The 12,268-nt window shown below is 40.4% G+C and overlaps 1 protein-coding gene across 2 annotated transcripts in view; it reads right to left on the reverse strand.

The window, feature by feature from the left end:
- Positions 1-12,268, reverse strand: part of DZIP1 (DAZ interacting zinc finger protein 1) — a 53,830-nt gene continuing 41,562 nt past the window's right edge. For both annotated transcript variants that reach the window (XM_068526323.1, XM_068526322.1), the window contains exons 16-23: positions 10,476-10,618; positions 7,200-7,362; positions 6,780-6,909; positions 6,149-6,202; positions 4,592-4,785; positions 3,302-3,432; positions 1,915-2,089; positions 1-363 (exon numbers count right to left, since the gene is read on the reverse strand). In XM_068526323.1, coding sequence (XP_068382424.1) covers positions 287-363; positions 1,915-2,089; positions 3,302-3,432; positions 4,592-4,785; positions 6,149-6,202; positions 6,780-6,909; positions 7,200-7,362; positions 10,476-10,618 — 1,067 coding nt within the window. In that variant the 3' untranslated portion in view covers positions 1-286. The remainder of the gene's footprint in view (positions 364-1,914; positions 2,090-3,301; positions 3,433-4,591; positions 4,786-6,148; positions 6,203-6,779; positions 6,910-7,199; positions 7,363-10,475; positions 10,619-12,268) is intronic.

Genomic DNA, 12,268 nt, shown 5'->3' on the forward strand with positions numbered 1-12,268 from the left:
TACCGTTCTGAAGAAAAAACCTTTTATGATTTCAATGACACATTATTTTTAAGCAGCAGCAGTCTTAAACACCTTTATATGCTTCAAAATACTGCTGACAGTTTGTTTTGTAATAACTGCATTAGGTGCCACTAAAGGGACTCTTGTTCTTTGAGAGTCAGCTTCCTTGTTATTGTAGGAGATACTGCCAAGCAGAAGCATTAGAGTCGTGTAGGCAGCACGGAAATACTGTGATCCTGCAGTACTGCTGGTGTCTGGAAGGGCCTCCTGATGCGTGGGGTGACAGTTACACATCTGAAGAGTCACTCCAATCAGTCACGGTTACTAAGCTGCTTTTCAATGTGCTGGATTCATCCTGAGGTCCTGTGGAGGGAGAGAGGTGGGGAGGGGAGGCCCCAGTGATGAAACAAGCACGCTGTCCAGCCTGTAAAAAATCCGCAACTTCAGACGATAATTCATCACTCGTGTCTGAGTCTGCTCACCAACCCCACCCCTAGCTCCTACAAACTGTGAAAGAGACTGCGGACAGTCCCACCACGGGATGGCCACGTCTCTGGGGTAGCCTCACGGGGCCCTCGTAAGGAAGCTTCCGCCCGGCCTCTCCTTTCCAGCATTCAGCACAGGGCCTGGAGGCTGGCAGTGGTAAAGAGAGGAGAATAAAATTAACAAGCCAAGGAGGGATTAAACGGTAAAAATGGTACCCCAGGTTTTCTAGGGTAGATGAGCTTAAACATGAAGTTAGTTCAAAAGTGCCTTGAGCCACTGAAACAGGAGAGGGCTGAGAATTCCACTTGCATGTGACTCCAGAAATGTTTCCTTAAGGGGTGTGGGACCATGACATTGGGGCGGAGGGAGGAAATGTACTCAGTGCATCCTCTTGGCCCTGTGTCCTCACAGAGTCGCCATAGCATAAACACGTCTTTTGCTTTTTCAAAGATTAAGATGGATCTTGAGACAAAGCACAGAAAACTTATGACGGTGACAGAACAGAAGGTCAGTGTTATGACTGACACGTTGGTGGAGAAAAGAGGTCAAGTGAAGGTGGAGGCAGCAGTGGCTCATCTTACAAAGGGGGTTGGTGGGGGGGATGAGGCAGGAGACCCTGCTACAGACAGACAGAGCAAGTACAGAGATGTGCACGTATTTGTTTAAAATTACAGATGTGGGAACAAAAGTCCTGAAGAGGGGGCATGAGAGGTGCAGGGAGTGGGGAGGGAGCCAAAGCCTCATCTGTCTCAGCAGAACTTCGACAGTTCATGTCTAAAGTCAGTGAGCCTAGAAATAGGGGTCTGAGCCCATTACTCAGAGGCACAGCTGGCTCATGGGACGCACAGATGAAGAATGGCTGAGAGGTGGCGTGGAGAAGAATTACTCTGATAGAAAAAATACAAATTATATTTTCTGATTTTAAAAATTAAATGGGTTGAGAGGTAAGTTACTGGACTTATTATCCAGACTCTAGCCTGGGTGAATAGGAACAATAGCAGTGGATGGTTGCACTTGTCATTCATCCCACTGGCTACAATGCTGCAAGAAGAATCTTCCTTGGAAGAAAATAAAAATATTTAACATGTAGACAGATGAATATAGGAAGACAGTCAGAAAAAGTGGCCTCATTTAGGTATATGATCAGAAATTTAAATTTCCATGAGGCATCTGCCTGAAGAGACTATTTATATGGGTGTTTTCAAAAATAGATATTTTAGAAATTTAAAGACTAAGGATTAGACCTAAAATTAAATTTTAGAAAATTAGTAAATATATACAGATCAGTAAGTTGTTCACGTTCAGTCCTTGTTAAAATAGTGTAAGGAAAGCAAGATCTTTGTTATGCCAACAGTGTTTTTGTCTGATAATGTATTAGCATAGCTTAGATATTTATAGAGGCTTCTGCTAGACACCAAAGCAGCGAACCTTCTCCCTTTGGCCCTTTCAGGTTAGTTGCACCCCAGGCACTTGGCACTTGAGTAGAATTTGACTCATTCTTCACAGGTGGAGGTTCCTTCTGTTCTCTTCCAATTCTTCTCCCCAAAGATTTCTCTTCCTCTAAGGATGATATGTCCCAATCATTATCTTCCACATCTGCACACTGAAAAAAATACGTGGAGAATAATGGATGTTTCCTAAAGAAGCTGTGTGTGTTAGAGCCCCTTGACCACTTTGTTGGCCAGACTGAGCCGCTGACACTAAATGATGAGAAGTTGGGAGCCTCAAAGGATCCCCCAATCTGGTCATTTGGTCATCTCTGGAGGGGAAATGAAACGGATTTGGAAATCTGTGCTTTGGAAGCAGAGGGAATCACCTCTTTTTCTGTTCCTTGCTGTGGAAATGAACGTTTCCTACTCAGCAATCATGAATTTAGCAAATTCCAGGAACACTACGCTGTAGAAGTCAAGTTGGGATGGTCCCCAAGGAGCAGCTAGGCCGGCTCTGGGGCTCTTACCTCTGGGATACTAAGACATTTAACTGCAGGAGACATCACATGAGGGCCCTGCAGAAACGGCCCTGACCTAAAGGAGCGCGTGTTTCTCCGGCGCCCCTTCTAAGGAAGACGCGGCGGCTCTCTCTTGACCTTCTGTGACTTTTTGTCATTTTTGGCTGTGTAACACAAATGGCACTAACTTACGAACGTAGTTTGACGAAATGCTCTGGATTCCACAGATGAGCAGGGGAAGAATGAAATCGAATTCAAGGGAAAAATTAAGAAAAGAGCAACTACTCCTGGCAGACCCCATCAACACAGACGAGCCTGCCCAGGTCTCTGACCACAGAAGCACTTCCGGTGCCTGGTGTGGGACCTTGGAGCGTGTCAGGGCCTCTCCTCCACTCGGGGAGGGGAGCTTGGCTTTGCCCTGTGCTGGGGTCATGGACCTGAAGCGTCTCTCCGCCGACTCTGGCTCCCAACCCTGAAAGTCCCTATTTCACTTCCAGGTCTCGCCACGGTGCCAGAAAGGTTCCTAGACTCAGATCTGAAGTCCCCAGATCCTAATCAGTCACAAGTTTCTGTGAACAAACTACCTAATATCTGCAAACGTCAGATAATACACGTGACAGGATTGTGAAAACCTGTAAAACTTGATAAGCATAGGACGTATTATTACCAGTTATCCTTTCAATATCTTTGATTCTCTATGGAATAGGAAGAAATACGATACTGAAAACAAGACAATGTAAAAATCTCAACCTCTACTATACTAAATAATTATCTTTGTTTTACATTTCACTGTAAAAAATACAATTATTAAGGTATATTCATTAAAAGATGAATTTGTGTATGCTTAGCAAGTAAAAGTGATATCACCTTTAGATCTTCTTTTTGTGCTTTTTTGATGAATGCCTCAGCAACATTAAGCCCACCAACTGGCTTATTCACACTTCTGTGATTTGAAACTGTCTTTTCAACTTTTCCAGTTAATGTTTTAATGGAGGTTCCTATAGGACCCACAGAAAATAGGTAAAGTTTAAAAAAAATTATATTTATCTTCAGTTCCAAAATAACCTTACAAACAATTTGAGAGAGTCTAAGCTTTGCAAATACTTCCTTTAAAGAAATTGTGTTCCTCTAGACTAGAAGAATAAAATTTTTAAATCAAAGAAGGATGGTCTCATTCAAGTACATGGTCAGAAACTTTAATTTCAGTGAGGCAGCCTGCATGAATGGGATATTCATATATTGTTTTCAAAACCAGTTGTTTTTAAATGACTAGTTATATTTTACATAATTATATAAATACATGGTATATACAAATTATATACAATAAACTGATGACATGTGATATGTTTAAAATATATAATTTTTAAATTGCACTAAACAGAATTTCTTTTTTTTAAAAAAAAATGACCCTTCAGCGTCACTTCTCCTTAGCAAGTTATCAGCAGTTACCGACTTGGACCTTATGTTATTTTAGGATTGCCTCATATCCAAAAGGCAGCACAGTGTATTAGAACAGTTATTCTCAAGGTCACCCAGTGTTAGGGGTTGAATCGTGTCCCAAATGCGTATGTTGAAGTCCTTACCCCCATTACCTCAGAATGTGACCTTATTTGGAGGTAGGACCTTTAAAGAGATAATCAAGTTAAGGTGAAGTCATTAGGGTGGACCCTAATCCAATATGACTGGTGTCCTTATAAAAGCAGAAAATTTGGACATAGATGCACGCACAGAGAAAGTCAGTGTGACCAGACACAGGGAGGAGATAGCCATCTACAAGCCAAGGACAGAGGCACAGACTAGATCCTCGCCTCACAGCCCTCAAAAAGAACCAACCTTGCCACCTTGATTTTGGCCTTCCAGCTCCTGTCAGTAAGTTTCTGTAGTTTAAGCCACACAGCATGTGGTAGTTCGTTACAGCAGCCCTTATATTTCTTACGAATACATCCAGGCACCCCCAACCCCTTCCTCTCCTTCCACTTGAACATCAATTACCTGCTAAGCCCTGTCCATTTTCCTTAGGCGGCAGCAGCTTTTGGATTAGCCCCATCCTTTCCTCGGGCACTTTCTCAGCTCAGACTCCCAGGGCTTGGTGGCCCCAGGTGAGAGCCACTGTCCTAAACAAAATTTCCAGAGGGATTTTCAATAACAAAAGCTTACCTGTGGGCTTGGGAGAAATAGCAGAGTCCTCAATTTCACTTCCCTCGGTCCAGTCAGTGTCACTTTTGACGGTGTTCCTTCCAAAGCTACTCTTGTTGCTTTTAGATGACAGCACAGGAAGTAAGTCTGGAGAGGCACAGGCCTGGAGGAGGTCCTCATCATCGAGCTCTTCCTCTGAACTGAAGGGAGGGGTCCTAAACAAATCAAAACCCAAATAGGGGACGCTGTTCCCCTAAGTTTCAGGATTTACCATGTGTCCCTTAAAGCAGTGGGAATTTTCTCCAGAGAGCATAACAGACACCCACGTGGCCACAGAACAAGATGGCAGCCAGGGCCACAAAAGGCCGAAGAGTCATTTCAAATCCAGACCTGCCAGCCACCTAGCGTATTTAACAAAATGTGCTGAAGTTAGGACGTTACTCCTCGAAGCCCAAATTTGTATATTCTTAATATTGGTTTTCACACACCTGAGAAAAATATTTCACAGTGGAAAAAAATATTTTTGCAATAAAACTATGTCATCTTTTAAAATAGTGTCATTACTTACGGCTTACCTTTACACGGCACCCTACAAAGGACTTTTACATAAATACGTAATCTCATTTGTATCGTCACGTGAATTATCACCCCATTTTAAAGTGAAACAGAAATTCAGAGTGGTATTCACTCATTTAAAAAATATTCATTGAGCACCTGAATTCCACACAACGTTCAGTTACACTACATCCCATGAAATAAGGCTCTTCCCATGAGATTATGTAAATGAAAAGCACTTTTGAAGGGTGAATTATTGTTTATACTGTCCTTAATATATTTATTCTTTCTCTAGTATATATACAAAATGCCTTAATGAAGAAATAAAGCATCGATATCGCCAGAACAAGTCAATGATGATGAATTCAATTATTATAAAATTAGTTTTACTCAATAACAATAATAGACCTACAATTTATTGAGTACCCACATGTGCCAAGTACTGAGGCTGAGCCCTTTTCATACGTTCTCATTTAATTTGTAGAATTATCCTGTGAAAAAGGTAGCATCATCCCATATTACAGGTAAGAAAACAGAGCCTTTTTAACAGGCAAGCAACTGAATCAGTGTCACACAGTTAAGGAATGACTGAGCTAGGGTTCTTAGTATCATAAGAGAGCCTAAGAGAGTAAGGTCTAGGGCCATTATCAACTTCCACAAGGAGCTAGAACACTAAAATATCATCCGGCTACACTATCATGGATCCAGCCATTAAAAAGCAACATCACGCATTTATCGAACATTACTAGACACTGGGCGGGAGGTGGGCAGTTGGGGGTAAAAATAACAGAATGACTCAGGTGTGGTCCCACTTGTTAATGGAGGCCACAAGGGATAAGTGCTGTTGACCCAGGTAATATCTGATAAAGAAAAAAAGATGTAACAAAGGAACCACAGATTAAATATGATGTGTACTAATTATGGCTCTAGTGAACCACAATGAACATACTAATTTACAAGGAAAGAAGTGTTCAGTGAAAAGAATTTTTAAACATCACCACCCCCTGCTCCCTCAGTACTCACGCAATAGTTGAAGACTTTCTGGGAAAATGATCTTCTGTGATATTTTTCTTAACTCTAAAAGCAAGAGAAAAATATTTCTGGTGTAAGTGAATTATGTAATTTAAAATAGATTTCTATAGAATTGGTGATTTTTGCTTTATTAAAGGGTGAGCAGCAGCAACTCTCCCTGAGACAACGAGAGATGGGTAAGCATTCCAAGTGTGATTCTCTGTTGGGTCAAACGTTGCTGTGGGCTGAATGTTGGTGGCCCCCTAAAATTCATATGTTGAAGCCCTAACCCTCAGTGTGATGGTATCTGGAGATGGGGTGATTAGGTTTCGATGAGGTCATGAGGATGGGGCCCACATGAAGAAATTAGTGTCCTTGTAAGAAGACGAAGAGAGACCAGGGCTCTCTTGCCCTCCCTGGCATGTGAGGACACAGTGAGAGGGTGGCCGTCTGCGAGTCCTGGAAGAGAAGCCTCACCAGAACCTGACTGTGCCAGCACCCTGATCCAAGCTTCCAGCCTCCAGAAGTGTGAGAGAATAAATTTCTGTTGTTTAAGCCACCCAGTCTATGGCAGTTTGTTATGGCGGCCCGAGCTGACTGAGACGAACGTTAATAAAAAAATTTTAGGCTTGAAAATACTCACTTTGGAACAGATGTCCTATCAGTAAAAACAGGTCTTTGTCTAACCAACTGTCTGCTTTTGGGAGGAAGATGTATTGCTTTGGGTATTTCTCCAGTTGAAAGGGTGTCCACTTGAGAAGTACCGTACCTGTCTGGAATAGTAGTGTCATTCTTGAGTCTCCATGACGTGAAAAGCAGAATAAAATACAATACTGTCTATGCTGGCACTGAAACGAACAAGCCTGTCTCAAGGGTCTAGACTCCATACTACAGGGGGTTTTTAATGTAAAAAACACAATCTAAGACCCAACATTTAATGGTTCAAACAATAATAGAGTTGCCATTTAAGTTCCAAGGTTTGTGAACCATTTAAAATTTTGAAACGGTTGTTCTATTTTGCTCCCATCTGCAGAAATGAAATGGCAATTGGTAGCAGGCTTACCTGTGGACAGTAGTGTTCTCTCCTCAGTTTTACAGCTGACCTGACGTTCAAGGAATTCACGAATTTGCTGAATGTTAGGTATTTGTCTTTCTCGCTCATGTCTTGCTGATTCTATGGTTCTTAGCACTCTGTTCAAGTGGTCACTTGGAATACCGCGTATATCCTGAAGGAATAAAATGTTAAGTTAATCAATTATCCTGGGATGTTTTTCATTTCATGGACATTTGTCAGCATTAACCATGCCAACCTTTCGTCCTTACTGCTGCATGTAAGGTGGGGGATGCCCTGACATATGACACACGGTCCCGGTCCCAAAAGGAGCTCACAGTGCAGTGGGACACATAACCTGTGTGTATGATTGTACGTGATTGGTTAAGGTACGGGGCTGTAGGGGCCAGGACCAAATGCACGGAAGGCGTGTGTGTGACTGATTAACCAACAGTGCAAGGTGTGTGACAAGGACCGAATGAGTCCACAAGGGCTAGAGGAATTCAGGGAGAGGGGCTGTCAGAGGCCCCACTGGGCCAAGAAGCCTTAAGGGGGAGGATGGGCTGTGCCTGCAGGAGGGGTGGAGTGAAACAAGTAGAAAGAGGGAGTGTTCCAGATGGGTGGGATCACCTTGCAGGAAAGGCAGGCAATGGGACAGAAACAGTCAAGGCATGTCTAGTGGTTAATGCTACAGAGGAATGGGTGAGGAGAGCAGAAAAGGATACTGATGCCAAAATGAAAAGCTTAAAGGTTGGTTATTCCACAGGTAAGAGAAAACCCTCAGAGGTTTTCAATTAGGTGATTTGAGAAAATTCTTTTGGATTTGAAGGGTATCTAGACAGAAGAAAACCAGTTAAAGAGCTATTTATTCATTTATTCAATATCAGTGTCACACACACACACTCCCATCTCCTCCCCACCATTCCCCTCAGTCTTCCCCATCCCAGGAAGCGGCTCCACCACCCACCCAGTTGCCCAGGACAGAAATCTCCATCATCAGATCATCTGCCACCTCCAAGAAGAAGTTTTCTCTGACCTCAGTTATTCATTCCCCTCTACTTTTCCTTCATTTCACGTCCTACAATCTGTCATTATGGATCTACCACCTGTTTGGGTGAGCAGGTGTTCAATATGTCTTCCTGTACCCTGCAGCTGGATGGAAAGACCCAATACTGTACAAATGTCAGTTCTTCCTAAATAATACACAAAATTTAAGGCAATTCCAATCAGAATCCCCACAGGGGTTATTCTGGAACTGCAGCAGTTATTTCTAAAGTTCACTGGAAAACAAAATATGGAAGAACTGCCAAGAAACTTTTGAAATAAGACTAATGAAAAAGGCATGACCTATAACAGATACTAAAGTACAGGACAAAGTTACTAAAATTAAACCAGTATGGTGTTAGCAAAGGAATACAAAAATAGTTGAAAGGGCAGAACCGTTGAAAGTCCAAAAATAAATCCAAATGTATGTAAAAATGTCCTATATGATAAAACTGCTATTTCGAACAAACGAGGAAAGGGTGGATTGCTCAACGAAAGATATTGAGACAACGGATCCAACTGGAAATAAGGTTAGATCTCCAACTCATTGTTTCCAAACTTAATTGTTAAAGGCCAGATAGACAAAAAAAGTAAACAAACAAAAAAACTATGTAAGCATTAGGAAAAAAATATAGGGTGTTTTTATAATCTTAGGATAAAAGGAAATGTCCCAAATAAAATATATAACCCCAAAACAATATGCAGGCTGGAACTGGAACTCTCACACACTGATAGGGACAGTGTGAACTTTTACACTTTGGAAAATTATTTGGCTACACCTATTAAGACTAAACATGTATACTCTTAGACTCAGCAATTTCATTCCTAAATATACATCCAAGAGAAAGGAATGCCTATGTCCACCAAAAGACATGTACAAGAATGTAATGGCCAAAAAGAGCCTCAAACTGAAAATCCAAATGTCCATCAACAAGAGAATAGATAAAATGTTGTATATTCATACAATGGAATACTATACCACAAACTACTGCTAAATGAAACAGTAAGTATGAATCTTACAGAAAAAATCATAAGCAAAAGAAGTGACACAAAATAAAACACAGTGTAGGATGCCACTCCTATGAGGTTCAAGAACAAAAAAAAACTAAGTCAGAATAGCCATTACCCCTGGCTGGGGAGTACGGAGTTATACTGACTAAGGAAAGCAAAGAGAGTCTTCTAGGGTATTGGAAATGATGGATCTCTTTCTTGATCTGGGTGGTGGTTACAGATCATACACACAACCCCCCCCACATGTACATACAAATCTGTATACACACGTATATGTGTATATAACACATACATTCAGATACACACAAATGCATGCACGTGTATATACATGTATACATACACAGATTTGTGCACACACACACGTACACACAATATCCACACACGTGCATATACACACTGACCTGCATACACAAACACACTACACACAGCCACACATAAACACACATGCATTGCATTTACGTTATGCACACATGTACATGTGCACATATCTGTGCATATTCCACACACATACATACTTTTGCATACACATACATATATGCACATGTGATGTATACACACATATACACACACAGGTATATAAATTCAGGTTGTTCAATTAAGTTTGTGTATTTTATGTATGCAATGAAAAATGTAAAAAGCAAAGAGTGTATATAACATGATGTACAGAACGATTCAATCTGGCAACAACGTGAAATACAATTCATTCATCCATTCATTTAATAAGGGTAGCTTAAGTGCTGATTTTGTAACAGGCAATAATTCGGAGTTAACATCAGAATGTAAGCAGCCCTGCAACTGCCTGGATGCAAACCCTGGCTTCTTCATCACGAACATGTGACCTGAAGCAAGTTACTTCACCTCTCTGTAAAATACAGATGATATTGTCACCTACCTAAGAGATTAGTTTCTATGTTTAAATGAGTTACTATTTGGAAAGCTCTCTGAAAGGTGCCAGGCACACAGTGAATGCCAGCTAAAGTGTTTAATGAATCATGTCACATTAGCCTCCGATCTCCACATGTGACAGAACTGACATGCCTTCTTCTCTTCTCTGATCCTTTCTTATTTAGAAAACAAAATAGGGAATTCCCTGGCAGTCCAGTGGTTAGGACTCTGCCCTTTCACTGCCATGGCCCAGGTTCGATCCCTGATCGGGGAACTAAGATCCCGCAAGCCACGTGGTGCAGCCAAACAAGACAAAACAGCAAATATTCCCCAAGTGGGTGAACTTACTGCATTAATCCCCAAGGTTTCCAGTTTCTCCACCAAACTCTGCTCCAAGACTGTTCTTATTTCCCTAGTGAGGGAAGGGTTATTCTTCAAAGTTTTCCTTAAATGTATCTTGTTGTTATTTAATTTCTGTTCATTTTCCTTTCCTGAAATAAGTTTTTATAACGTATTAAAAAGGAATTAAACAAATACATTAAACCTCTAAGCAGAAAATGGCAAAACACAACTTCTAAACAGCAAGCAAGCATTTATAATGTTTTAAAGTTTTTGAATAGTTTAGTCATTCAGCACAATATATAATGCTTAAGTACAGTAGCTTTTAAAACTACCTTATGGGGATATATGTATATGTATAGCTGATTCACTTTGTTATACAGCAGAAACTAATACACCATTGTAAAGCAATTATACTCCAATAAAGATGTTAAAAAAATAAATAAAAATAAAGAGTCAAGTAATGCTATTAAAAAAAAAATACCTTAAGTTTGCTTCAAAACTTCAGTATCTTTAAAGACTTTTTCTTGATCACTTAATCAAATTATAGCTAGATAAATAATGTGAGAAATACGTCTCTAGAGAAGCAAAATCGAAAAAACTTATTTAGAAGTTTAACGTTTTATCCTAAAATTATATTTACTACTTCCTCAAGAATTCATTACTCCTAAATTCAGTTAGAATTTAGGTATCATTTAATGAAGAAAAAGCCCTATGTCTTTTAAATAATTAAGTTTTTATATAATAAATTTAGTGGAGGTTAAGTTCACATAAAATTTCAAAACGTGAAGATTATTATCCCTCTCAAGATACTTACCAAAATGAAAATGAAATTTTAAAAAGTCTTAGGAAAAGTATATTTTGCTTAAAACAACCTATAATTAAAAACAAAGAAAAATAACAGGCCAGATTCTCCTAATGTTTCCTTCCTTATTCCTTTTATTCCCTACCAAAAAATGTCTAGTTTAAGAGGGTTTGGAGAAAGGGGCATGATTACAATGACCTTGAAGAACTGAGTCCTTATGTCAAAGGAAACTGAAGGCTCAAGGAAACAGACTCAGTGCTGGGCAGTTGAGACCCTTAGTGAACATCCAAAGGCAGATCTGGGAGAATGTGACAATGGTACTATTATCATTTGGAAGTCTATTCTCCTAACGAAAGAACTTCACCCAAAGAAGGGGGCACCAAATGCCACTGGCCTAGGTCTGGGGCTGCAGGCGGGTCCTCACAGATACTTCATTGTTCCATGGTCTTATCCACCTCAGCAGATGGAATTTTTAGGTTCTGATGGCATGTGGATTTGCAGAAGATCTTGAAAATATGCCTTTTGGTTAAGATGTTTTCTAAATACTAGTCAAGTCCAGTAGTAAAGAATATTTCTGTTCATTAATTAACAGTTTTGTTGAAGGCAAAATTGGTCAAATTACTATTTGTACATTAAATAGGAGGGAAAATCCTGCATGATGATGCTTTTCTATACTTTGCTTCGGTGGCTTGCTAAATCAAAATTATGAAATTTTATGTGATTCTATATGAATAAAAATCGGAAGTAATCTTAAACTTTATATTGTCAGCATTCATGCTGTTGTTTTCCCACCAATGTTTTTCCACTATTCTGAAACCACACACACACAAAAAACACTTCTGTCCTAGGAACTGAATCCATCAGAATCTAGAGGGCTTAGCTGCAGCCACGGCTGTCACTGGCTTTGGTTGCTGGTTGGCCATCAAGTCTGCAACTGTCTGGGGCTAAAAGTAAAAGGAGGTACCAGGAGAGAACCTGGAAGTCATGGAGCTACCAT

This window comes from Eschrichtius robustus, chromosome 18 (assembly GCF_028021215.1).
Source record: "Eschrichtius robustus isolate mEscRob2 chromosome 18, mEscRob2.pri, whole genome shotgun sequence".
Lineage (NCBI taxonomy): Eukaryota > Metazoa > Chordata > Mammalia > Artiodactyla > Eschrichtiidae > Eschrichtius > Eschrichtius robustus.